We start from the raw sequence: 27,807 nt of genomic DNA, 5'->3' as shown, positions 1-27,807 counted from the left end.
GTAATTCAGGTAGCATGTGCTTACCAAGACTTGACACCTGCATATAATGCTTTCACTGTTGATAATGCTGCCTGTCCCCTTGCTTTTTTCATGCAGCCTCTGCAGCCCCATGTTAGAGTATGGGACTCGGTGAGCCTGGTGACACTGCAGGTTATTGGCCTTGGGACTTTCGAGCGTGGAGTGGGGTGTTTGGATTTTTCTAAAGCGGTAAGAGGACCACGATTGCTTGGTGTGGTGAATAATTTATCCAACCCTGTGTAAATCTCTGTGAAGGAAATCTCTGAAGACTTTGTATGTGGTTGTCTGGCTGATCTGGTTTGGTATTGAAAGCATGTCAGTCAAGTTAATGTATACTTCATAAAGCCAGCTGATATGGAGCTAGCTGGAGAAACAGGAAATAGCACGTGGAAAGTTTGGTCACAAACTAGCAGAGTGATGGAACCTGCTTGGGTTGGTGGTTTGCTTTTGTTTGTGGAGCTTTGGGGTTTTTTCCTTTAGATGCTAAAAACAGGTTTGTTAGTGAGGTTCATGAAGGTAAATGTTAGTGAGCTCTCATAGAAGGATAATTCTTCTGCTTGCACAGCTGGAGTTAGTTTTTATCCAGCAATAGGAAATGAAGTTTAAAAAAAATCCCACAAAACAAAACAAAGAACCAACCAAACAAAAACCCCATAGACCAACAACAAGCCAAATAACAAAATGTGTCATGTGCTATTTTTTCCTAAGGAATAGTTTGTTCAATTTGTGCATCTGCTTTTACATAGGGGAAGGAAAAAAAAGTCTTGTTATGGGGCCCGCAGAATTTATCAGTAAAAATGAGTAGCAAATGGAGATGTGCTACTTGTCACTGATAAAGTTGTCATTTCTAGACTGCCCATGTGATTATTTTTTTTGTAAACTATAGTTTAATCTTTAAGCTACCTTTTTTTTTTTGGCCAAAGCAAAACCTCCTGAAAACCCAGGCTGTAATTGTTGCATCCCAGCAAGGAGAGGTAACACACATGAAAAATGAAGAAACAGAATGTCTGCTGTGTTTTGCTAATAGAGATTTACAGGACAGCTGAGGTGAGAAGGACGGTCTGGAGATCACCCCACGAACACTCCTGTTCACAGCAGGCTCAGCCCGAGCAGACTGCTCAGGGTTGTGTCCAGCTGGGTTCTGGCTGTCTCCGAGGATGGAGACTGAGCAATGCCACTCACTCATTAAAAAAAAGGATGCTGATGCTCTCTTGCTGCAGTATTGCTTAGCACTGAAATGTTGAAGTTTTGTCTTGCAGTTAAGATGGGAGATTTTTTTATTATTATTATTCACTGATTTATTTTTAGATAGGGTATCATGAATTCAAATAATGTGAAAGGAGTGCAGTGATTCCTGTCACTAACAAACCCACACAACTTTTGAACTCAGATACATTTTTTTTTAAGGTGAATAAATACATATTTCATTATTTTAAAAGCAAAAGAAAGGGGGAAAAATGCATTTTTGAGGGCTAGATTTTCATTTTCACTAGTTCTGATTTGCAGATGAAACTGATTTTGAAACCTTATTACAGTCTCATGATTCCTGACTAGACAGATTCCTCAACAGACTCATCAATGTGCAAAACTGGTTTTTACCACAAAATTTCATTAATCTACATGTCTGTCTGCACATCTACATCTGTGCTTGCTGTCCTCAGGGTTTCTTTCCACTTAGTAATTGGCATGTGTATTTGCACTTTACTGCTATAATGGTATTTGAGAATAAAAATGTCAGGTACCTCTATTTTCATAGTTTGTTAGAGAATGCAGTTGAATTGCAAGAATCAACTTCAAAGTAAATAAGGCCTCCTCCAAATCTTTCTACACATGTCCTTGAAACAACTTCTTGGTGCAAGTATGTGTTACTGTGAGTAAGTATGGGTTTGTTCTAAGAATTCCTGTCTGCTCTTTTAATCTCATAAAGCTACATAAAGCATTTTGTTGTAAAGTTATTCAAAATAAGCTGTTTCAACTATTTAATGGCATAGGTGTCAGTCTTTCTGCTCTCTAAACATTCAGCAAATTGTACCTTTGCTGCAGCTTTACCAACTACAGGGTGAAACTTCTGGTACTTAATGCTCCATAGGGAAAAAAAAATGAGATGTGCTCACAAAACCTGATAAAGTAAACTTGCATGTACAGGATGGTGACAGCTAAGAAAAAGAAGTGGAGCTATTTGTCTGTCCTCTGAGACCCAAGGGAAAATAAATTATGTGCAGAGTAGAAAAAAGGAGAAACCTCTTTGCTATGTGCATGATACTACAAACAATGCCACCACAAATGTAGATTGTTACAGTTTATGATCAAGTTTATAAGCCTGAAATATTGCCTGGTCGATGGCAGGTTGATTACACATGATAGGATGCTAATAACAGTAGAATGACGGTCTAGGAAAATTAGAAACTTGGAATAGAGAGGAACAAACTGGAATATCTTACAACTCAAAAGCAAAGTGTTATGCCAGCTTGGGTCGCAGGATGGACCCCTCGGCTTCACAACAGAGTTAAGCAACAGGTAGACAGGCTATATGCTTTAGAAATAACCAGGTACATTAGCTTAAGTTACTCACGAACTGCAGAGCTGCTAATCATCAAAACCTTTGCTGGATGAAGCAATACGCAGGAGTTGTGATTCGTAATCCAGGAGGCAGGGATAATCCAAAAGCTAAATCCCAAAACAGAGGAAAGGACAGAGAGCAAGCTGCTGTAATGAAGCTCTGTGACTCAAACAGGCTGCTGCTAGAGCAAGAGAACTAATTGCCTTAAAGGCAGGAGCACAGTGCAGGTGCATGTGGCAGTCCTGATGCCGTTAAGGAATGGGGTGTGGGCTTTCAAATTATTCCCTATAAATTCCTTTTTTGGAAACTGGATGCCCCAGTGGCAGATGACCTATTCAAATGCAGCCAATCAGTTAAAAATGCTGCATGGCGGCAAACTGCACATGCTGCCTGGAGTAGGCAACTGCATGTGTCAGAGGCTACCTGAAACACGAGAAACACGAAGCAGGGGGCTTGGCTTCCACCCCGCCAGGCAGCCTTAGCGCTGGCCTGTTGGCTCCTCAACCTGGACCCTGCAATGGGGAGGGAGGAGAGAGGGCAGTGGCCAAACAGGTGTAGCTGGTTTGCTAATGCCTCTTCCAGAACACAGACTAAAAGGGACAGACTTGGGAAGATAACTTTTCAAGCCTTTGTAGAATATTATTTGAAGCATGGTCTTTTTTTGTGAGATTATACAAAAATCTGTGTCTGTCTTTAAGAGAAAAGGAAAATAGCAGATATGTCAAGCTTAGAAGTGCTTTAAAAGGCCCTGCACAATTTTCATGTTTGGACTTACATTATTTTTTTTAGAATACTCCTGCCTGCCCTGTCTGTGAGTGGGGTGTATTAGTACATTGTCAGCATTTCTTGTTCTCTTTTTCTTTAGGATTCTGGTACTCATTTATGTGTAATTGATGACTCCAATGAGCATATGCTCACTGTGTGGGATTGGCAGAGGAAATCCAAAATAGCAGAAATAAAGGTAATTATTGCATGCATGGACATTTTGAAATATAAATGATTATGTTTCCATAAAGACAGTAGTTTATGGGACACACTTGATATTACTTGGGTAGTGCAACTGTGTAATCCTGATGGCTTGTTTAGAAAAAGGAGCTTGAATATTTGAGTGCTTATAATTACATTTTGTGCATCCTTAAGAGCCAACCCAGATGCTGTCATCCTCTAACATTTTGCTAATTTAGAAAAAAGTAAATCCTGGAAACTTTAAGAAACTGAAGAGATCATTTAGTCTGTACGTGTTAAAAAAAAAACCAAACAACCAGCCAAAAACCCAACAGGTATTTAGACATTCCTTACTTTCATTTTTGCCTGAATTGAGTTCCAGGCATTGATTCTCAGGATGTCTCTCATTTGAAGTTCATCAGTACTTCTGTAGATTGCAGTCTGTGTGTTGGACTCCACAGTGCGTCTTCTGTAACCTTCTACATTTCTGATCAACAAGCAGCAGTCAGAGGTGGTGTGCTCACTGTTCACATGAAGCTGGTTCACTGGAAACACCCAATCCAAAAATTGCTTTCAGAGTTCATATTTTGAGACATCTTGCTTTGCATTATATAATATCCAGCAAGGAAATATTATGTGGATGTGGAACTGACTTTTTTTTTTAAGTTGCCCCTTTTTTAACCACGAGTCAGCCTGTGGAGTACTTCACAAGCACGAATCTCTGTGTGTTTACAAACTTGCAATTTAAGACAAAATCAGGTTGGTTTGACTCATTTTCTTTATGTTCATTGATACCAATTAGATTCTCTTCTGCAAATTCTATTGGAATTCTGTGTAAGTGTTTTAATTTCATGTTGATATTTCATGTGAAGCTATTTGGCATATGCCTTGCGTTTCCATTTTATTGATACTGTTTTGACTACTGTTTTGATACTGTTTTCTCTACAGGGAGTTCCTTGGTGTTTCAGAGTTGACTCAAACCAGTTTGGCAGGGTGTGGTAGTTTTAGGCTATACCTTAAAATTTTTTTCACAGATCTTGAACAGAAAAGTAGTAAAATGTAAATAAATCACTATTGGGCATAAAAAGGAAAATAATGATATTTCTAAACAATCCCATTGGAAGAGTTAAGGGTCTAAAACTAGTTGTACCAAAACAATCTCTCTTCTTGCTTCTTTGTCTGGGGGAGATACTAACCTGCTTCTGCTTGACCTTGGCTGCATTGTTGTGGTTAAGTCTCTGTGTTCCTTTCTCTTCTCCTTTTTGTACAGGGGGATAAGGGGGAGGCAGAGAGGGAGAAGCTAGTAGGTTCCCCTGGTCTTTAACCAGGGGGGTTCCAGTGCTGTTTGTTAATTGCAAATATTGTATATTTGTATTCATTGCATTTCATTGTAGAATGTAGTTTTGCTTGTAAATACATCTTTCATTTGGTTCCAGCTGAGCTGGTCTGCAAAATATAATGTTGGGGGGGACTTTTCAACCCACCACATTGCAAAATTAATTGGCACCTATTCAACATGGGGCATTACTTGATTGGTTAATTCCTGCTCAGGTCAAGGAATCCAAAATGAAGGTGTTTTGGCTTAAGTGATGCTTTATAAATGGTTTGTTTCTGCACTAATTGACCAACTTGGCAGGTACATAGTATATAAGCTGTTCCTTTGGTTTAAGTACAAGTTACAGAGGTTTGGTGATTGCTGCCTTGGATTTGTTGGGTTTGGGGGATATGGCAATGCAACTGTGAGTGTCCCTCCTGAGTTTTTTTAATTTAGTGTTCCTGTAACTGAGAGTTGTCTTGCTGGTTTGAATCTTATAATAGCCTGTTCATTATGCCTAAATTTGCTATTTGTGGTGGCAATAATAGCTCTGTTGATAGCATTGTTCCAAGAGAGACATGCAGCTAATTGTTTTGTCTTTAAACTGAGGAGACTCTAATCCAAGTGATCCCAATAGCAGGTAAGACACAGAGACAGGAGAAGCTGCAGCAGCAGGCAGTAGCAGGCAAGCAGGAGTTAATGGGAACCACAGTGAACCATGGCAGACTGGCACTGAACCAGTGGGGGGTGGCCGCTAGCCCCTGTGCTGGCGGCAGCTAGCCCTGCACAAGTGGAGGCAGCTGTGCCAGTGCCTGCTGCAACCCTGGCTGTGCTGGTAAAAGTGGCAGTCCCAGGAGTTTCGCCCGTAGTCCCTGCGCAAGTGGCCGTGGTATCGGTGGTGGCAGACTCTGTGCCAGCACCCGTAATGGCAGTGGTGATGGCTTCACCAGTGGCAGCCATTACCAAGCCAGAGAGACTTCCACCTGCTGCAGCTGGGATGGAAGTGAGTCCAGCAGCGGTGGCAGGGTCCCAAAGAGCGCCCAATGATGCTGTTTATGTGCAAGCCCCTTCTGCTTCTGGCGGTCCCGCTGTGAATTTTCAAAGTAGCACTAGTAAAAGTGGTTGCTACTCTGGACAAGCCTGATGATAAGGATCCTTCTGATCCAGGTCCAAACTCTCTATGTAAAATAAAGGGGACTTCTCAAGTGCAGACCAGGAGACGAACCAAGAATATTGCTCAGGGTGATTGTGATGAGGAAGTGAAAGTCTGTCTTAAAGATCTAGCTAACTTAGTGAAGCTACCAATGGATGATGAAGACGCTGGAGAGGGTATGAGTCGTGGGAGATCAGGAGGTGCTTCTGAACTGAAGGAGATCCTACAGAGGCTTTCAACAGGGGGACAACAGGATGAGGAAGATGATGATGATGAAGATGATAAGGATGACATACAGTCAGCTAATGCAGCCAGGCAGGAAATTAAGCATGTAAGAAAAGATTACATTAGCGGAGACACTGAGCCATTAATGAGGTGGTTAGGAGGATGCTCTGACACAGGTGCTCCTGCTTTAGTGGTAGGTGACAAGTCAGTGGCTCAGGTAGGAACATTTGAAGGACTCCAGAACTGATAAGCATTTAGGCAGTTGCCTTGGTAAAGTTTCTCTGTGGGCACAACTCCTATTGACTGTCCTAATGAGATAGCTATCCAGGAATTACCTCCCATGGAATCCTCAGAAATAGAACACGAGAGATGAGGGAATCAAGCATTTGAGAGAGTTTGCTCTGAGAGAAGTAATTTATGGAAATCATGGAACCCTGAATCCTGATGAAATTCCTGTGGGAACAGGTCTTGCCAAGAAGCTCATTAAACTTGCTCCTCCTAATTATGCTACTATTCTGGCAAGCAGAATTGTGGCAAGAAATTATGGTGAAGGTGGTCATTTTACTAACGAGATGAGGCATTTGGAGGATAGTCTCACATGTGTTATTTTGGTCTCAGCCATTGAAACTCTGGAGAGATAAAGAATTGCATGAAAGAGATGAAAGAGGAATTTAAAATCTACATATCCAAACTGGCAAAGGGGGATGATCTTAATTCTTCCTCTTCCAGATGGATACAGGTTTCAGCTGTCAGAAAAAGATGTCCACCAAGAAGGCCATTTCAAGCTAGGTTTAACCAAAACAGACAACAGAGGCAATCATGTGGGAGTATTTGAATAACTCTGCGTGACCAGTTTGGTGAGAACATGAACAGATGGGATTGTCAACCAACTGCTGATCTTTTCAGGAGATTATGGGAGCTGCAGAGTGGCAGAGCTTGAGGTAACAATACCAGAGGCATAGCTGTCACTTCTTCAGTTTCCTAGAACAACTCTAATTGCTACAACAGTGATTCTGACACTAACATTGGGCACTGGGTCAACTGTACTTATGGATGTAATCCCCATAATTAGGGGTGCCCTGCCTCCCACCAGAGGAAAGGGATAATGGAGATCACAGAATCTATTGGGATGTGTGCATCCAGTGGCTGCTTGGCACTTCAAAATTTCGGAACGACAGGGCTTTGGTTGACACAGGAGCTCAGTGCACCATGACACCATCAAATTATCAAGGGTTAAAGCCTATTCTGCGAGTCAGTGGTGGAGCTAAAGAGTTGGCGAAGTTGCAGGTTGACATAAATTTAACGGGAAAAGAATGGAAGAAATGCATTATTGTAACAGGACCAGATGCACCTTGTATTTTGGGAACTGACTTTCTGAGAGAAGGGCATTTCAAAGACCCTAAGGGCTACAAATGGGCTTTTGGAGTAGCATCTGTAGAAATTGATGGAGGAAAATTGAAGCTGTCTATTAGACCTGAGCTTTCTGATGAATCTGCAGTTGTGGGACAACATGAGAGGACATAAAGTTGCTAGTTGCTTCTCAGACTGCATCACAGACAATACAGAACCAACCCTGACTCTTTGGTCACTTAATTCATCAACTGGAAGGTCAGAATGTCATCAGCAAAACTCATTCACCTTTCACCAGTCCAGTGTGGCCTGTGCAAAAGCAGAATGGAGACTGGCGTCTGACAGTCGACTACCGAGCCCTGAATGAAGTAACACCACCTATGAGTGCAGCAGTACCAGACATGATAGAATTCCAGTATGAGCTGGAATCCAAAGAGGCCAAATGGTTATGCTACCATAGACAATGCTAATGCTTTCTTCTTTATTCCTATAGCAGAGGAATGCAGGCCTCAGTTTGACTTTACCTGGAAGGGCATACAGTACACCTATAATCATTTGCCCCAGGGCTGGCGTCACAGTTCAAGCATCTGTCATGCACTGATTCAGGAGATGCATAGGCCTTTAAGAAAGGTGGCGCTCCAGAACACATTCAGTTTATTGACAACATCATCATCTGGGGTAAAACTGCTGAAGAAGTCTTCGAGAGAGGTAACAAATTCATTGACATTCTCTTGAGAGCTGTTTGGCCTTGAGCGAGACAAGGTGAAAGGACCTGCCAGAGAGATCCAGTCTCTGGGAGTGCAGTGGCAGGATGGTCGGTGTCACAGTCCAGTGGATGTGGCAAACATAGTCTCTACCATGGCAAATCCAATGAGTGCAGAAGCAAAGGATGGAGAAGGAGAATCCAGTCAATTTGCAGAGGTAAAAGCTGTCCAGCTAGCTCTTGACGTAGCTGAACATGAGAGATGGCCAAAGCTTTATCTTTACACCGACTCGTGGATGGTAGCCAATGCTCTGTGGGGTTGGCTAAAGGACTGGAAAAAGAGTGGTTGGCAGAGGAAAGGAAACCGATTTGGGCAGCTGACCTGTGGCAGGACATTGCTGATCGAATTGAGAGAATTCCAGTGAAGGTGAGACACATCGATGCTCACATTCCTAAGAGCAAAGCTACTGAGGAACAACAACACAACCATCAGGCAGATCTAGCTGCAAGAGTCTCTCAAGTAGACACAGACTCTGATCTTGATCTCGACTGGAAACACCGAGGTGAGATGCTCTGAGCTCGCTGGGCTCATGATTCGTCAGGACATCAAGGCAGAGATGCAACATACCGATGGGCTCGTGACAGATCCATAGACATTTCCATGGATGCTATCACACAAGTCATCCATGACTGTGACATTTGTGCTGCTATTAAGCAGGCAAAGCCAATCAAAACCTTGTGTTACAGTGACCAATGGTCCAAGTACAAGTATGGTGAGGCTTGGCAGATTGACTACATCACTACCACGTTCTCATTCTGGTAAGCAATATGTGCTGACTATGGTAGAGGCGAACACTGGATGGTTGGAAACTTATCCAGTTCCACATGCAACTGCACGCAACACCATTCTCGGTCTGGAGAGACAAATCCTGTGGAGACACGGAACTCCAGAGAGGATTGAGTCAGACAATGGAACTCACTTCAAAACCAATCTTGTAAAGAGCTGGGCCAAAGAGCAGGCATGGAGTGGATATTCCACATCTCTTACTATGCACCAGCTGCAGGGAAGATTGAATGCTGAAGACCACTCTCAAAGCCATGGGGGGGTGGATCTTCGAAAATCTGGGAGAAGTATCTAGCACAAGCAACCTGGCTGGTAAATAGTAGAGGTTCGGGGAATCGGGCTGGACCTACACACTCAGATCTGCTACAGAAAGTAGAAGGTGATGGAGTTCCTGTGGTTAGAGAAAATAATCTGTTAGGCAGAACTGTTTGGCTATTTTCTTCTTCAGGAGAGGCCAAACCTGTCCGAGGGGTGGTTTCAGCTGAAGGTCTTGGTCACACTTACTGGGTAATGCAAGAGAATGGTGAAATTCAGTGTGTTCCACAAAGAAATCTAACTTTAGCTGAGAGTGTTTAAATGCAGAGTGTATAGTACAGATACAACACTGCACCCAAGAGAAAAATCCATGAGGAATCTACAGTGCATGAACCCTAAGAACCCTGAGAGTCTCTGTTCCTTTTCTTCGTTTCATCTGCAAAGAGACAAACGGTTTTCTTATTTCCTGGTTTTTGAACTTTTAAATTATCTATGTCTGACAGCCAGAATGGACAAAGAACTCTATTTACTCATTATTGTAGATATTGTTTTAGATTAAATGGATAGTGTTAGCAGCCAGTGGAATTGTTTAGAAGGGGTGGATTGTGGTAGTTTCAGGCTATGACTTTAAATATTTTTCACAGATCTCGAACAGAAAAGTAGTAAAATGTAAATAAATCACTATTGGGCATAAAAAGGAAAATAATGATATTTCTAAACAATCCCATTGGAAGAGTTAAGGGTCTAAAACTAGTTGTACCAAAACAATCTCTTTCTCTTCTTGCTTCTTTGTCTGGGAGAGATACTAACTTGCTTCTGCTTGACCTTGGCTGCATTGTTTTGGTTAAGTCTAACGTCTCTGTGTTCCTTTCTCTTCTCCTTTTTGTAAAGGGGAGTAAGGGGGAGGCAGAGGGGAAGATGCTAGTAGCTTCCCCTGATCTTTAACCAGGGGGGTTCCTATGCTGTTTATTAATTGCAAATATTGTACATTTGTACATATTCATTGCATTTCATTGTACAGTGTAGTTTTGCTTGTAAATACAGCTTTCATTTGCTTCCAGCTGAGCTGGTCTGGCAAAATTTAATGTTAGGGTGGACTTTTCAACCCACCACACAGGGACAACTTGCCCTTCAGTACTCATTTACATTTAAAATTTGATCTTGTTGTATCTTATGCACCTTCCTTGACAAGTGGAAGGAAGCAGCTGCATCCCTTAAGCTAGAGTTCAAAACGGAAGCCTTTTCTGAGCTGAACTCTATAAAATTTTCCGGTCCTTAGTTTCCATAGAATTTGTGGATATAGCAGATCCACTCCTGTTGAGGTAACTGTGTGTGAGAAGCATAATTCCATAAATACATCCATCAAGAAAAATTGAAACTTTGAAGGTTGTTTTCCTAAAGTGAGTCAAAAATGGTGATGTGGTAACCCCAAGGTGCCAAGACCGCAGCACTTTTATGTGTACTCTGTTAAAGCAGGGGCTTAAATCCCAGAGAAGTAAATGCCTAGATGCATTTACTGAAGTGCTTTGTAGAATCATTGCCTCCAAGAGATTGTCTTCAAGGGCAACTTGATTGAATATACATTAGAAGCTAGATAAATGACCAGTTTGTTTGTAAAATCTGTTGGTAAAGGATGAAATGTTCACTGAGATGTTAGTAATTGAGTAACAGTATATACAGCCATGCCTCACTGGTCCATGCCACAGCTTTTTTTATCCAGAATAGCAGACTGGCCTGCATGAAAAACTGAGCAGGATTTTCAACCCAAAAAAGTATCTTTTATGCATCCTTCACTTTTCATGGCAAAAGTCTTAGCTATTCCAGAGGGCAAAAGCTTTTGTAATTTAAAAAGTGAATTTAAACTCTTGGCTTTTCTACTGAAGTTCTATTAAAAAATCTCTTAGGAATGTAAAATATCAATTTATATAAAACAAGTGTAGTCATTCAGACAGTTGATTTATTACAGAACACTTAGGGTTCTTTCAAGTCTGCAGTGAGCTGTGTAGTTCCTCAAATCTCTGTTCTGAAACTTCAGTTTTTACATACATTTGATATCCCATCTGAATAAATATTATTTATGTTTTTATTTCAGACTACAAATGAAGTTGTTCTTGCTGTAGAATTCCATCCAACTGATGCAAATACCATAATAACATGTGGCAAATCTCATATATTCTTCTGGACATGGAGTGGCAATTCATTATCAAGGAAGCAAGGGATATTTGGGGTAAGAATGTCTTGCCCTTTCAACTGAATGATCTGCTTATACTTTCTATAAATTTGCTCCATTGTCACTGTCCTGTTGGGTCAGAGAGAGAGAGAGAAAGAAAAAAAGGTTAAATTCTGTTTACATGTATATATGTGAAGGTGTATGGGTGTGGATGCATTACACTAATTACATGAAGGGTGCAAACAACCTTCCCTTTCTTTTGCTTACTTTGTTTCAGAAATATGAAAAACCCAAATTTGTTCAGTGTTTGGCTTTTCTGGGAAATGGTGATGTGCTCACTGGAGACTCAGGTGGGATAATACTTATATGGGGCAAAACTACTGTAGAATCTACTCCAGGAAAAGGACCTAAAGGTAGGAAATATTCATAGCTAATTTCCAATTTTAGATCATCTGCAGAAGACAAACATAAAGGATTGCATAAGAAATGGAACAGGGAAACAGGCCTTGATTCAAGCTTTATACTCCCTATTATTAACAGGTGGCACTATACCCCTTCAGGTCTCATGAATTTGCTGATTTAAGAGCAATCTAGTTTCTCAATTAATGAAACTGCCTGAAATGAATGAAAACTGCTCTAAATGTTTTGCATTTTGTTAAAAGTGCAGTTAATCAGTATTCTTTTCATCCTGAAATTTGAAAAAGGCTGTAGGATCAGTTTGAGGATACTGCATGGTCCTTTTGCCTCTTACGGCTTGTGTTATTCCATGCTTGGTCTCAGAGGAGTAACATTAAAGTGTCAGAGCAGTAACATTAAAGTGTCGAAGCCAGTGTTAATAAGACTTGTACAGGAACAAAATAGGAGATATGTAGTTGTACTAGTTACACAAATAACTGTACCTGGTTTAGCAGATAACTCAGGTCTTGTCTGTTAAAGGTACTTAAAAAAGCATCTTATTTCAGATTTGGGTTAAAATTACTCCTTAGGGCAAAGCTTCTGCAAAAAAAAATTGAAAGGAAAATTATTTGTTACTCAACATATGCAGACCTGGCACAATTGAGCCCTAAGGTAATTTCTAAATTTGAGGATAATTCATTTTGCTTGGCAACTATTTTCAAATGCTTTGATTTTAATTGGTATGTCAGGAAAACAATCACATACAAAGTAGTTTCAACAATTGGTTTGGTTTTGTAGGTAAATCTTTCTCTTGTCTTTCAAGCTAAGTGCAATGGAGAAATCATTTAACAGATTAGCTGATGTTTAATTTTGTGCCAATATAATCTTAAAAGATTAAACTCTTCCCAGAATAATCTTAAAAAATACCAAATAGATCATTTATTTGCGTTGGCTTCATTAAATATGGGATCTTCTATTTGGTTTATCACATTGGGTTGTCAGACTCCTTTTTTTCACAGTGTGAAAGCATCATGACTTCAGCTGATTTAAGCCATAGGCAATAGTTAAACTGGAATTTCTTTGGGTAGTGGTATAGTTGTTTTTTATTCATGTGATTGCTGTTTGAAAATAGCCACATCTGAAAGCACCACAATCTTGCTTTTTCAGAAATATGCTTTCCCACAGCAGTTATTTTGACTTGAAAACTCAGTTAGGATGCTGAAGGCTTCTTTTGCTACCTTTGTGGTTTAATTTGCTTATCTCTCTTTTGTTCTACCTAGTGTTTTCCTTTGAGTAGGCTGCTATCTGCTAGATGCCAAATGCTGGTTCTACTATTTTTAAGTGAGGCAACATCCAGCATTAGATACTACGTTCATGCATCCTGGAAACTTGGCTATAAATTAGTTCCCATAAGACTGCAGACAGCTTCCTTTAATAAAATAACTTTTTGTTTTTCTTCCTAACAATGCCTTGCTAAATATTTATAGATTCTAAAGGACATTCTGTCTTGCTTCTGGAAAGCTGGATAGCAGAGAAGTGAAAGCATTTTGCAAATAGTTTCTCTTGTCTTCATAACTTCTTCGGACCATCAGTCTCAAAAAAGTTTCTGTTCAGAAAGGCAGGTCCTTTATCATCTTATCCTGTAAGCAAACAGTGCTACGTTGTGTTTGCAGTACCCGTGCAGTGCTCAATAGCCTGATAGTCCAAATGTAATTTATTAGATAAGATTTTTCTGTCAAAGGCAAGGCTTCTTGTGAATGCCAGGTGAACAAAGTATTAATTTTTATTATTTTCTTTCTGTGCATCTAGGAGTATATCAGATAAGCAAACAAATTAAAGCTCATGATGGCAGTGTCTTCACACTCTGTCAAATGAGGAATGGGATGCTGCTAACTGGAGGCGGGAAAGACCGAAAGATCATCCTGTGGGATCATGATCTGAATCCTGAAAGAGAAATTGAGGTAAGTAAGCAAGAGTGACAAGGAAATTGCCTTGAGCAAGGTATTGACTAGCAAAACTCTCCACTTTTTGGGGGACTGGCTGTTTTGATGATAGGATATCTTCTGTTTGCTGTGTTTCAAGTGGGTGACAATGTTTTATTATGAAAATGTTTGCATTTTCAGCCTATCCATGAGCTTATATGAGGCTTCAGAGGCTTCTCCTCTCTTTAAGTAGAACAGAAATGTTCCAAATTCTCCTTAGTTCCTTTTATTCATGCCTCTCTTGAGGATATTCTGTAACATTGCCTGTGTTTTGTTAAGTTTGCCTGTCTGGAGACAGACATTGTTACCAGGATTTGATGGTTTTAATTGCATTTTTGACATAAAGCAAACAATTGGTAGAATATATATGGATATTCTGTAAGAATTAGTGATTAATAAGCTATGTTGAGGAGCTTCTTTTAACTTGATCCTAAACCAAGTGTTTAGTAATAAGTCTCTGTGATTTGACTGTGTGGCAATGCTAGGTAAATGGGTGTGTACTGAAAAAAAAATTTATATTGTGGATTTTAATTTTTTTTCCTGACAATAAGGATTTAGAACAGTCTTTCTAATAATGGTTTAGTCCAATTCCATAGTTTTCATTTATAGCAGCATTTTTTTTCTTCCATGTATATACATACATCTAGAGTTTGTTACTACCTTGAATCTAATACTGACCTTTAGAAAATACGGCTCAGAGGTAGCAAGCATTGACTGTTGTATACAACTCTTAGGCTTCATACCAGTATTCAAACCAGTGTCTGTTTTCCATTTGTTAATAATTTTATCTTAGACTAAATTTTTTTTTTTATGTTGGGAAATATTACCAAAATTCTGACAGACAACATTCTGAATGATTGCATTGATTTTCTGTGTTGTCTGGCTAATACTAATGTGCTTTCTAAAGAGAAATCGTATAGAAAACCAAACAAATGCATTCTGTAAAATAAAGCACTGTATTAGAATTTAAGCATGCAGTGAAATTCAGATGCTGACATAAAAATGTTGAGTTGCTGGAACGTGTCCAGAGAAGGGCAACAAAGCTGGGGAGGGGTTTGGAGCACAGCCCTGTGAAGAGAGGCTGAGGGAGCTCTGGGGTTGCTTAGCCCAGGGAAGAGGAGGCTCAGGGAAGACCTTAATGCTGCCTACAACTACCTGAAGGGTTGTTGTAGCCAGGAAGGGCTTGGTCTCTTCTCGCAGGCAGCCAACACTAGAACAAGAAGACACAGTCTCAAGCTGCACCAGGGGAAGTTTAGGCTTGAGGCGAGGAGAAAGTTCTTGACAGGAAGAGTAACTGGCCATTGGAATGTGCTGCCCAGGGGGGTGATGGAGTCACCATCACTGGAGGTGTTCAAGAGGGGTTTGGACATGGCACTTGGTGCCATGGTTTAGTAGTCATGAGGTGACAGGTCGGACTCGATGATCTCTTAGGTCTTTTCCAACATTATTGATTCTATGATTCTATAAGGCATCTGAACATTTACTTAAGGCTAATCAGGAAACTAAGAGATAAAGAAATTCAAGGCATTTACTGTTTGCTACAAGATGTTTCTGATTTTTTGCAATGTGTTTTGAAAAGCGAACAAAAAACTGTGTGTTACTCCTGTCTTCATGAGTTACACGGTTGTAGAATGCATTTAGTGCATTTAACACAAACATCCATGTAATTTAATTTGTAATTTTTTCCACTGAGGCTTCTGAAAAATGCATAGTTTTGGTTGTTTTGAATCGCATGCTTGTACTGAGCAAATAAATAAAGTAGGTTTGGGGAGAACTTCTCATCTACTATACACATGATTATTGATTATTTTGCTGGGAGCATTGCATTTCTGGTACTGTCATGGTGCACTCTTTGTGACCTTCAAAAACAAGCACCTGTCAAGGTGTGTGATGTGGTTTTACAGGTGTTTCTTTTCCTAGGTTCCTGACCAGTATGGAACAATCCGAGCCGTAGCAGAAGGAAAAGCAGATCAATTTTTAGTGGGTACTTCACGAAACTTTGTTTTGCGGGGAACATTTAACGATGGTTTTGTAGTAGAGGTACAGGTGAGCAAAACTTTTTAAATTATAACCCAAAAATTTAAAGTCTTTCCCTGCTGGTGTGGTCTTTATTTTATTCATTGTTAAATCATGAATATTTTCTTCCCAGGGACATACAGATGAGCTCTGGGGACTGGCATCCCATCCTTTCAAAGACTTATTTTTAACTTGCGCCCAAGATAGGCAAGTTTGCATGTGGAACTCCGTGGACCACACACTGGAATGGACCAGGCTGCTAGATGTATGTAAACCCTATAATGTTAAATATAGAGCTGGAAAACAGGGAAAAAGATCAGTTTTCTACAACAGTCTTATCCTATCTGATTGCAAGAGAAGCAAAAATACTAACCAGGCTGATCAGATGTTGTATAGACTGTAATCTGGTTGCTGTTGCTATTGCCATTCCGAACAATCCAGACCGGAATAAAACTTAGTCCTTCATTCTTGCTACAGTTAAACTTTTCCCCCAGTTATCTAAACAATATGAAGAGAATACTGTACAGTTGTACAAGATTTGGCTTTGGTTGTCCTTTCTTCCTATCACTGTTAGTTTCTAGTTCTGTCACAATTCCCAAGCAACAGTACCCTTTTTACACAGAAATTTAGGCTTTTACTTTCAAGGATGTCATGCAGTGCACATCGCTGATACATTAGAAGAAAATCTGTTTGAGGATTATAAGGACGCTGCTAACTGACTGTTTTTTCCTGTGCCAGTTCACCACAGACTTTTAGGATAGCTTTGGTATAAAGAGAGGTGCTTATCTTTCTCCTGACCTTAAAGAAGTGAATGACATACCTGTACCTCTCTGTTCAGGAACCGGGGCACTGTGCTGACTTCCATCCCAGTGGCGCTGTGGTTGCGATAGGAACACATTCGGGCAGGTACATGACTTTTGACTGAGTTGTGATGACTGAAAGTTTAAAAATGCTTAGCATCAAATTGTCTGCTTAGGTGTAGGCATTCATTTTGCTTTTGTTCTTCTTGCTTTAGATTAGGCAGCCTGAAAAGCCTGGGAGGAGGGGCGGATCTTTCTTACATGGCTTAGATGAGAACTGGATTATTTGTAGGCTGGTTTGGTTTCTTTAACTACACTTTCACAAAAGCCCAAATCTTGTTTTTTTAATTTATTTTTTTTTCCATGGTTTTGCAGAGGTTTCTGTGAGCATGTGTTACTGGCTTTACCAAGTATTGTGTATTTTTATATTGTGTGTGTGTGTGTGCGTTACATTAGTTTTGTGTGTTACATTAGTTTATAGGACAGATCTTTCTTTCCCAAATCAAACACAATTGCAACTTTTTAAACTGATGTGTGGAGGAGGCTGGTGTTTTGATTTTTGTGTATGACAGAGTTTAACACGGCACACTACTGCAGGAAAGTGCTGTTGAGCTGTTCATACTCTTCCTGAAATTGTTGCTTATTTGAGGACTATCAAAACACAGGCTGGATCTTTTAACTCAGGCTTCATTCAGCAATGGAAAAAAATTGTTCTAATTCATACTCCAACTCTGCCTTGATGTCGTCAGCCAAGAAAGGATTTTTAGCAAGTACCAATTAACAGAAAAAGCAGGATACTCATAGAATTAGGAATTACTAGAATTCTTCTTCAGTTCTCCACTTAGACCTTGTGAGTGATAACTCAGAAATGCATATTGCCTGTAAGAAAACTGGAAATTTTTCTTTGTTTGTTTGGGTTTTGGTCTGTTTAATTCATCCCCTAGATGCTTTTTAGGCACTAAGTTAAAGTCTGTCTTTTAGAAACTGCTGAACAATGTAAAACATTCTCAGACTGGTTCACTGACATTTTCCATGATCACCTAAGGCTGCTGCTCCTGTTCATGCCACATGAAGTTCATGCCACATGAAGTTCAGTGTGCACTCCTAAGAGCTGCAGTTTTTACACTGTTTTTGATGCACAGTGACACCTCTTACTTTCAGTAGAATAGGAGGGGTTGACTATTTTTCTGGTTGCATTTTAGGCTTCTGGGGTATTTTTAATTTTACATAATATTAACTGGACAATTACCAGGTTCAGGTAACAGCCTCAAAGAACCAACTCAGGAGCCAGTTTGAGGGCCAGCATGAAGAGGCATGTCCCTGCTGCAGCAGCCCCCCTGCTCTACCCTGGTCATATATTTCAGAACACCAAGGCTTAATCTTCCCTTTAGCTGTCTAGCAGAAGGGCTGTGCACCGCAGTCACTCACAGGAGGTATCTGTCCACTTTGTGGGAGAAGGCTGCTTTTGGTTACTACTGTGCTGATCTTCAGTTTGTATGTCTAGGCACCGCAATTCTGCTGCTCAGGATAAACCACAAGGTATTGTGCTGTCATCTTGCTAGGTAAAAAGATTTTACAGCATAGTGCCTAAGTTGTCTGGTAAGGCAAAAGGTGCCTTTCCTATCTCTTTTTGCTGTCTGTGCATGTGAGGTGTGTTGCCTATCAAGACTGAAGCAGCCTCCACCCTGTGCTGGTCCATGAAAAGACAATTTAAAAGTGAGAGGTCATTGGCTTTCAGACCAGCTTCTTATATTGAAAACCAGGTGACTTCAATTCAGTAATGCCTTCATGTGTGTTCTTCAAACCTCTGTTGTCCTGTATCAAGATGTACTTCCATAGCAGCTTTACAGTCATGAGGAGGTGATATTCTGCAACCACAGAAAGAAAAGACATAGGTACTCCCTGCCTCCCCTGCCAAGCTCTTTTTTGGCTTTGGTTTTTGGCTTTTTTAAAACTTATTTTGGTTTGTTCCTTAACCCTGATAGAGGTGTGGATATTGTCAGCCAGGTAACATTTTAGTGAAACATTTGACAAGGCCATATGTGTGCACAGATTGAGCTAAATAGCTGAATGGCACCTTGTAACTTCCAATGTGTTCAAAGAACCCACAAAGCTTCCATGTGTAGGTTGGAAATCAAATGTCCAATTTCAGCAGAGGGATTAACAGCAGTGAAACTTTTGAGTGTGATTTCTGCTGCTGTCCAACACAAACACATTAGCTGTTTTCCATTGGTTCCATCTATCTTGCACACAAGTTATTCAGCAGTCTGTGGCATGTGGTACTGTTGAGGAGTGGCTTGAGTCTAAGGGACATGGTTCTATGGAACAACTATTTGAACAGAATGTGTAGGCCATACTCCATCTTGTTGTTTACTGCTCACAGCTGAAATGCCTTGTCACTATGACTTGTGACTATGATTGCAGCTGTGTTGCAAGATAATGGGATGTGAAATAAGGAACCAGTTAGAAAGGAGCTTTGCAATAGCACTGATAGCACGTAGACCTAACTGCAGGAGGCTGGACATGATAATGTAACCCTGGCTAAGATGCTATAAAAGCCGCGTATTTGAACAACAAAGTTGAAGCTTGCTTATCAATCATATTGATTGTGCGGGTCTTCCCTCGCCATCCTTGCTGTGGGTTCATCCTGACATCTGGCGCCCGAACGTGGGACGTGAAGGGTTAACAGGGACAGAAGAGAAGACTGTCGAAGACCCTACAGCTGTTGAGGTGATTCGGTGAGCCCAGAGATGCGTCGATTAGGGTTGCAGCAATCGACGAGCGCAGTACAACTCGACGCTGGCGTAAGGAGTTCGTACACAAGGAATTCATATTGTGCCTGGGCAGGAATTCTGCTCGCCAGCCGGGTAAGGGCTGCAGGCTCAGGTTTAAGGCTGCACTAGGAAATACCCAGGGTATGGAGAGCGAAGTAGCCCTTAATTGATGTAGAAGTTTCCTTGAGAAACGAAAAGTAGAGGATGTGATGGGGACGACAGTGCAAGACCGCACCGGTGGGTCAAAACAGCAGCCGGTGATCATGGAAGAAGAGGTAGCATGGAAGAAGAGGTAGCATGGAAGAAGAGGTAGCGTTCTCATTACTTCGTTGGTTTTTTAGAAAAACAAAAGGCAGATGTATCATCAAAGATAATTCCTGGGCTTTTGCCCCATGGATCCGCCTTGGGGTTTTTCCCTAGCGGAGATAGTTATTTTCATGAAACTTGTTGGGGAGAATATGGAAGCAAACTGTGGAACTTGGTAATAGATGGTGATAAAACTGCTATCAAGCTGCAAAAAACTGCTATCAAGCTGCAAAAGCTGTGGTGAGAATGCATAAATTGTATTAAAAAATATAAGCTAAAACTGTGGATGGCTGCTGCAGTTACAGCAACTTTGTCAGGACGAGATGCAGCCCCAGTTCTATCTGAGTTGCAGATGAACGATGTGTTTGAAAAGTATCGACTGGGGCCGCCCCCGGTACATCTTGTGGCGACCACACCGTGCTTACCAGCCGCCACCACTGCCATTCACCTCAAGCAGAGAAAAAGCCGGAAAAGGGCTGCGAAACCTGTGCCTCAGTGTGTTTGATCCCATTCATCAACATCTCTGATATCGCCAGCGAGGGCTCAGATTCGGAAGGCGACAACACTGGCAGCGAGGAATTCAAACAGCACCGACTTTGCTTTACAGCCCCTCTTAGAAACAATAGAGCGCTTGGAGGCTCGCGGTTACGGCATTCTTATGACTGCACCCTGCCCGCGAGCCCTGATGGCACCTGCGAGCCCCGGCAGCCCCAACCACGGCAGTACCTACTGACACACCACCGACACCAGCAGCACCGTCCGTAGCAGTGGCACCAGCCCGGCAGCAGCCAGAGATGATAAAATTAGCACTGTTGCTTTAAATGAGAGCAGAGCGGCAGTGCCAATTTCATCATTTCTGGTTGTAATGTCTTTCAGAGATTTGTTATTTAGAGTTTTGCTAAGTTTTTCTAATAAGAATAATTAATAGTAAGCATTTAGTATTTACAGGTACTTAGTACATAGTAACTGTAGCAAGGTGTACCTTCTTAGTAATGAGTTCAAATTGTAAGATTTCCTTTTGGTTCGAACCTTTTTAATTGTGTGCCTAGGCATTTCAAAGGAGCTCCATGTAATATAGTTTAAGGTTTGTAGTAAATAGGTATTAACTTTTAAAAGTATTTTTTAGCTAATGTGTAGAAGAATCAAGACTATGAGGAAACAGCATTTCCCATGAAGTTGAACATCAATCACAATAACTGTTATGATAATCTGGGATCAAAAGCATCACTTATAAGAATGTACCACAGCACCATGTGAATTAGGACTGAATATTATAGTTGTTTGATTGTTATGTAATTGGAGAATATATTCACATGGATTTATATGTTAACAGTCTGTCATAGTTAGGCAATAATGTCAAATAGTTAAAGGGAAAGTCAAAGTGAATTATAGGAAGGAGGATGTAAAGACTTTGATGGGATGTGTTGTTATCAGGGTGGATGAAGTTTCTTATCAATATTGGGTTGTTGATTTTATTGATTGCTTTTGTTATATTGTTAATTTTACCTTGTTTGCTTTTATGTGTACAAAGGATGTTAGGTCAGAATGATGTGGTTTTGTTGCTTTTTGATTCTGTTTGTTATAGAGTTAAACTTTGTAGAAAAAGATAAACTTTATTATAACGTGTGTCATCAATTAACAATAATAGTTAACAGGAACTGTGAAAACAACTTATTTACAACAATTATTGAGATAACAAAGAATGGCAGTAGCAAAAATAAGGATAACAGCGCAAATTGAGACACCTAACAGTGAATAAACTAACACTCTAAGCCGCCTTTGATCAACCACCTCAGCATCTGGATGCAGTGTGGTGCGATGGGTGGTGCCAGCTCTCCTCCTGAGAAAAGAAGAAATAACAAAAAAAAAAGGGAATATCCTTGATTCTTTTGAATAAACCATGTAGGGTGAGAGAAACTTTAGAGCCTTAACACAACTAACCTCTCTGGTTGTTGTGGAGTGCGAACAACTGCTCGTCTAGTCCTCTCCTCCCTGGTGGGTGACAGTGGCCTACCAGCCTAATGGTGAGAAAACATTGCAGTGTTACAGCCAAGTTAGGAAATATTTTCTGGGGTTTTACTAAAATGCTATAGAGAAACATTACCATTGGTGGATTGGCTGACATCTCAGAAAGCTCTGGAAATGGATCCAGGGTGGTCTCATCCCCTCTGGTGGTGGCCATCTCTTCCAACTCAAGTGGTAACACCTCGTGATTCGGGTGTGAGAATGCACAACTCCAACCCTGCGCATGCGCCATAACCCTCTGTGGTTCAGCCATAATGCTGTGCCGCATGTTGAAATCAAGGCCATAACTAGCAAAAGGGTTTATGTTCTATATGATTGTTTTAATTGTGTTGTATGAATCTGTTAGATCATTCAGTCTCAATGCATAAGCATATTCAAGAACTAGAATAGAGAGTAACACATTTGCAGATTGATAATGAAGGTTTAAAGGATTGTTTAAAACATCTAACTTAGGACTGTATATCATAATTGCTTAATGATTGTGTGATTGGAGAAAATGTTTATATGGACTTATACGTTTTCCCACCAGTTTGCTATAATTTTATACACCTAGAAGAAAATTAAAATTCATTATAACACAACATGTATTTTCATTTTAGATTGAAAACATCAACGAACAAATATGAAAAAGGGGAAAAGAGAAAATAACCCATAGCAGAAAGGAAGTTTTAATGGTACCAATAAGAGATTAGTATTACTAGGATGAGCAAAAACACATTATTATGTGTAATTTTATGTTGGACAAACCAATGAAGCTCTTTGCTCTTGCTGCTTGCCTGCAAGTTTTCTATCTGTGAAGCTAGAGCCTGGCCAGATCTACATTTACAAAGAAATCTTGCTACCATTAAACAATTTATGATTTTTGACCATCCTAGAGAAAATAAAGATGCAACATACCCCTGAAGCAGATTGTAAAAGAGTGCTAAGGATTGCATTTGTGTCTTAATCTTTGTGTGCAATGTGTTCAGGCATAATCAAGGTTTTTTTGTCAATAAGAGGAGTGAAATGTAAAGATCGGAACTGTTAAGATCAAAGTTCTTCTTTACAATGTCTGTTATCTTTGACCAGGTATTATACCAGTTCTGTTAGAACATTATAACTGGTTTAACTTAAGCTTTGTGTCTTGTATGGGTTATATCAGTCTGTTAGACATGCTTTGCTATCGAACTCTTGCTTTTGCTATACAGCTTAGCTTTAACTTGCTTGCTTTTGTGTTGTGAGCAATCTGGCAGTGTGGGCCTAGAGCCTGACATGGTGGTAGGCCATGCTCAGTGTAAGTGCGGAAGTGGCTAGCAGCGCAGCGGAACAGTGGTGTGCCTGCAGCATGTAACTAAAGCAGGACACTGGTATGGTGTAATTGATAAAAGAAGCTTTAAAGTTTTTAAGTATTATTGTATTAATTTTGATTATTGTTAAACTTGTGTATAATTGTACAATGTGACGTGTCAAAGGATAACCTCCAAGGCCTTATTTGTACAAAAGAAAAAAGGGGGAGATCTGTCTCTTTTATGGAACAATGACACAGCCAAGGCTCTGCCCCCTGGAATCTTTTTGATCTGTGGTGACAGAGCATGGCAGGGAATACCAAAAAAACACCTATGGCGGTCTGTGTTGTCTGGGTAGGCTTTCCCTATTTGCTCCTCAATACCGAGACTGGCTTAATATTTTTGATGCATTGCAACAACGCCAAAAACCATCCGTGCACCACCTGGATGGAAATTGTAAAGATGATGTAGCCTTGTGGTCAGCTATGGCAAATGGTTTTGCCTCTCTCCTTGTTTCTACTCTTGCTGTTAAACAGGCTTTAAGGCAAATAGAAAAATTGGCTTGCTGGTCAGTTAAACAAGCTAATGTTACTACTACATATTTACAGAATAGAGCTGCTATTGATTTTTTGCTTTTAGCTCATGGTCATGGCTGTGACGATTTTGAAGGCATGTGTTGTTTTAATTTGTCTGATCACAGTCAATCAATTCATAAAAAGATTGCTTGGTTAGAAAACCATACTCAATCAGTTGTTAAAGATGTAAATCCTTTTGATCAGTGGTTTCAATCTTGGTTTGGAAATATGTCTCCTTGGCTGTTGGGCCTACTCAAGGAAGGTTTATGCTGGATTGGTATTGTTGTGTTGATTTTGCTCGTTTTGCATATTGCGACTGGATGTGTTATGCAAAGCATAAATGAGGTCATCTCGGGCTTTCCTTGTTCAGAAGAAAAAGGGGGCAATTGTTGAGGAATGGCTTGAGTCTAAGGGACATGGTTCTGTGGAACAACTATTTGAACAGAATGTGTAGGCCGTACTCCATCTTGTTGTTTACTGCTCACAGCTGAAATGCCTTGTCACTATGACTTGTGACTATGATTGCAGCTGTGTTGCAAGATAACGGGATGTGAAATAAGGAACCAGTTAGAAAGGAGCTTTGCAATAGCACTGATAGCATGTAGGCCTAACTGCAAGGAGGCTGGACATGATAATGTAACCCTGGCTAAGATGCCATATAAGCCGTGTATTTGAACAATAAAGTTGAAGCTTGCTTATCAATCATATTGATTGTGCGGGTCTTCCCTCGCCATCCTTGCCGTGGCTTCGTCCCGACATGGGACCAGGTTGTTTTATGTGTAGGTTATTTAATTTCTTTCATGTGGTTTTCTAATCACAAGCTGATCTTTAGCCATTGGGACCAGGCCACATTCCAGATACCTAGCTCCTGGATTCTGGATCAACATGAGCTGGAATGTCATCTCCATCTGTAGAAAGCAGTGATGAATACTGCTGTTCCTTGAGTTCATACTAGGTTATAGAAGCTAGTTACAAAATAAATGGTCCTAGCTTTAACAATGTTCTACTGAGTTCACTGCGAGGCGGCATGTAGAGTTGCCTTACTTGTTTCCATAGCATGTGAACCCACCATTGGCCACCAAGGATGGAAGCCTGTCTGTGGTGTATGCACATGGTTGTAAGCAAAGGAATTAAATTCAGGGTACACCCCAAACATATTTAGTCATGTTGATATCTTAAATTTTCAGGATATACGTGTATGTATATAATATATACTTTCATTAAATTGTCTTTGTTTTGTTCATGTTTGCTGTATTTAGGAGTTGGGAAAGCAGCAGAACTGCTGCAAAATGCTCAAGTTCTGCTGATCTTACTGCCAGTGGCCATTTTGCTGTATAGGCCACTGACTTCCTGTAAGCTTCTCTGAGCTTTTACAAGTGTGTTGTAACTAATAGTGCAGATTAAAAGTTTTTGTTAAGTAACAAAATAGTCCTATTAATGAACTTAGTTGTAAGTCACCCAAGCAGGAAATGGAAAAAGAAATAAAGTAAAATGCAAGGTTTGTGAACCATTGCATTTCAGTAAATGGTTATTCCTTTGATAAAATTATTCATAGAAACAAATACTGAGGGGAAAATACCAGACTAGAATATATTTTGTGTTTAAAATGAGTATGGAAATGTTTTCAGCTCCCTCCTCCTACTTTTTTTTTCAGCTTCGCTTCATGCAAATTGCAAGATTAGTTTTTATATCAAAGGTGTCCTTCAAATTGGGGAAGAATTAGTATGTTAAAATTCAGCTGTAGCCTTAAGGCTTCAGGGTGATAAGGTACAGTCATATTAGCTATCTTATGGCATGTTTATTATCCAGTAGACATTTTGGTGATTACTATAGTGTTCAAGGGTGGGGGGAAATACTGGACTGTATTTAGGATCTCTTGTATATTATTCACTGAAACTTGTATTGCTTCATGAGCCAGAAAAGCTTTCCATTAAAAGCAGATGTTTGCTGTGCTGCCCTTGAGGGCTAGCATCCAAAGAAGAAGGCAGGCAGTGATCATTGCTCTTTTGCTTGCTTTTTCACTAATTGGAAGAGATACTCACTGGAATTCTCCTCTCTTTAGATGGTTCGTTTTGGATGCAGAAACAAGGGATCTGGTTTCAATACACACTGATGGTAATGAACAGCTCTCCGTGATGCGCTACTCAGTAGGTATGCAGACTTGTGCATTCAGAATAATTGCTGATAAATGAGATGTCTGTTCCATTAAATGGTGTTAAACTGCTCCCCAGTCACTAAAAAGGGCTTTAAAAGAGTTTTGAAAAGAACAATTTAGATCCTTGATACATAACTGAATACTTGCTTACAGATTTCTTTGTAAACCTTGGAGATGCTAAGTCATGTTGATTTTTAATTGCAAACCTTACACTTTGCTTTTCCCAATCTTCCTTTCATATTGAACTTGAATAAAGTTCTCAACTAAATAGCTGACACTAGGAACGTCTGTAAAAAGCTTGGTATTTCAGTTAACTATTGGTTAATATTTATTAAAATGATAAAATGAAGTTTAGATTTGTCTGAAACTCAGAGATGTTTAAATATTTGCCATGGGTTTACATGGAGTCCAATCCAGTATTGAGTCTCCTCTTCAAATGGGACATGACAGATCACCATCACTCTTAAAACCAGATGGAAGAACACTCTCATAAATTTGTTTCTTGTTTGTCTTTGGATAATGTCCTGTGTCAGTGGACAAAATACTCCTCTGCTGCCACCACACCTGCCAAATGTAGTAGTTTATTTTAAAGCAGTAATATTCATTGCCACTAGAGGCATTTGGTCATGGTTTAAAGCAACTCTTGTGCGTGGTGTTTTGGTTTTGTTTGTTCTTTTAATGGAGACAGCACAGGTTAGAACTGCTTATATTTGAATGCTTCACTTCTTTAGACATTTAGTGCTGATTTACAGGCTCACAGGATGTTAGGTGTTGGAAGGAACCTCTGGCGACCTTCAAGTCAAACCACCCTGCCAGAGCAGGACCATATAATCTAGTGCAGGTCACACAGGAATGCGTCCAGACTGGTCTTGAAAGTCTGCAGAGGAGGAGACTCCACAACCTCTCTGGGGAGCCTGTTCCAGTGCTCTGTGACACTCACAGTAAATAAGTTCTTTCTCATATTGAGGTGGAACTTCCTGTGCTGTAGTTTACTTCTATTACCCCTTGTCCTATCTTGACACCCAGCTCTCATGTATTTATATATATTTATTAGATCCCCTCTCAGTCTTTTCCTCTCCAGACTGAATAGCCCCAGGTGTGTCAGCCTTTCTTCATAAGGCATGTGCTTCAGTCCCTTAATCATGCTTGTAGCCCTGCACTGGACTCTCTCAAGTAGATCCCTGTCCCTCTTGAACTGGGGAGCCCAGAACTAGATTCAGTATTCCAGGTGGGGCCTCACTAGGGCAGAGTAGAGGGGAAGGAGAACCCTCCTGAATCTGCTAGACACACTGTTCTTAATGCACCCAAGGATACCATTGGCCTTCTTGGCCACAAGATTTACATGCGATTCCTGTTGCCAAAGCTAAGTTAACTGTAGAGTAAATGGTGTTCTGCATTTTTTGTGATGCAGAAAACTCAAGCTTACCTGCTGTTGACAATTTCAAGAAATCTGGTGCAATTTGAGGATTTGTACCCTGTTCATTGGACACTTATTTCAAAAAAGCAGAAGTGAAATAGCTTGACCGAGAAACATCCCCACAAAGTAAACAGGTGCTGACTGAAAAGCAACATGAGCAGTTATGTATCCTTAAGCACAATTGGTAGGGGTAGCTTAAGTGACACTATGGTCTTAATGATAAACCTGTTTAATTAACTTTCAAATATTTTGTCTTGTAGATGGCACTTTACTTGCAGTTGGATCGCATGACAACTTTATTTACCTCTATGTAGTAACAGAAAACGGAAGAAAGTACAGCAGATACGGCAAATGCACTGTAAGTTTTGGAGCAAATATAGTCAGCTTTTTCTTGCATGTTCATGTTGCACATACAGTAAAATATTAAGCAGTGGAACTTTCTCTGGGTTGATGCTTTTCCATTTGCAATTTGGATTGCTTGTAAACCTCAGGTTGACAGATGCTGCAACTGTTAGTATTAGGTGCATACTTTTGTATCAAATATCACTAATTTCTCAG

The 27,807-nt window shown here is 40.3% G+C and overlaps 1 protein-coding gene across 6 annotated transcripts in view; it reads left to right on the top strand.

The window, feature by feature from the left end:
* Positions 1 to 27,807, top strand: part of EML4 (EMAP like 4) — a 203,986-nt gene that overhangs the window by 159,506 nt on the left and 16,673 nt on the right. For all 6 annotated transcript variants that reach the window (XR_010990686.1, XM_068165144.1, XM_068165145.1 and 3 more), the window contains 10 exons: positions 97 to 207; positions 3,444 to 3,539; positions 11,461 to 11,595; positions 11,816 to 11,951; positions 13,744 to 13,895; positions 15,837 to 15,962; positions 16,066 to 16,197; positions 16,771 to 16,838; positions 25,740 to 25,828; positions 27,510 to 27,607. Coding sequence is in view for 5 of the 6 variants with exons in the window: in XM_068165144.1 (XP_068021245.1) it covers positions 97 to 207; positions 3,444 to 3,539; positions 11,461 to 11,595; positions 11,816 to 11,951; positions 13,744 to 13,895; positions 15,837 to 15,962; positions 16,066 to 16,197; positions 16,771 to 16,838; positions 25,740 to 25,828; positions 27,510 to 27,607 (1,143 nt within the window). In the remaining variant the exon portion in view is untranslated. The remainder of the gene's footprint in view (positions 1 to 96; positions 208 to 3,443; positions 3,540 to 11,460; positions 11,596 to 11,815; positions 11,952 to 13,743; positions 13,896 to 15,836; positions 15,963 to 16,065; positions 16,198 to 16,770; positions 16,839 to 25,739; positions 25,829 to 27,509; positions 27,608 to 27,807) is intronic.

The sequence above is a fragment of the Melanerpes formicivorus genome, unplaced genomic scaffold (genome assembly GCF_026170545.1).
Source record: "Melanerpes formicivorus ecotype bairdi unplaced genomic scaffold, bMelFor1.0.p_v2 SCAF_84, whole genome shotgun sequence".
NCBI classification, from domain to species: Eukaryota; Metazoa; Chordata; class Aves; order Piciformes; family Picidae; genus Melanerpes; species Melanerpes formicivorus.
The sequence above is the reverse complement of the archived record's forward strand: the minus strand, read 5'-3'. Positions and strand labels throughout refer to the sequence as shown.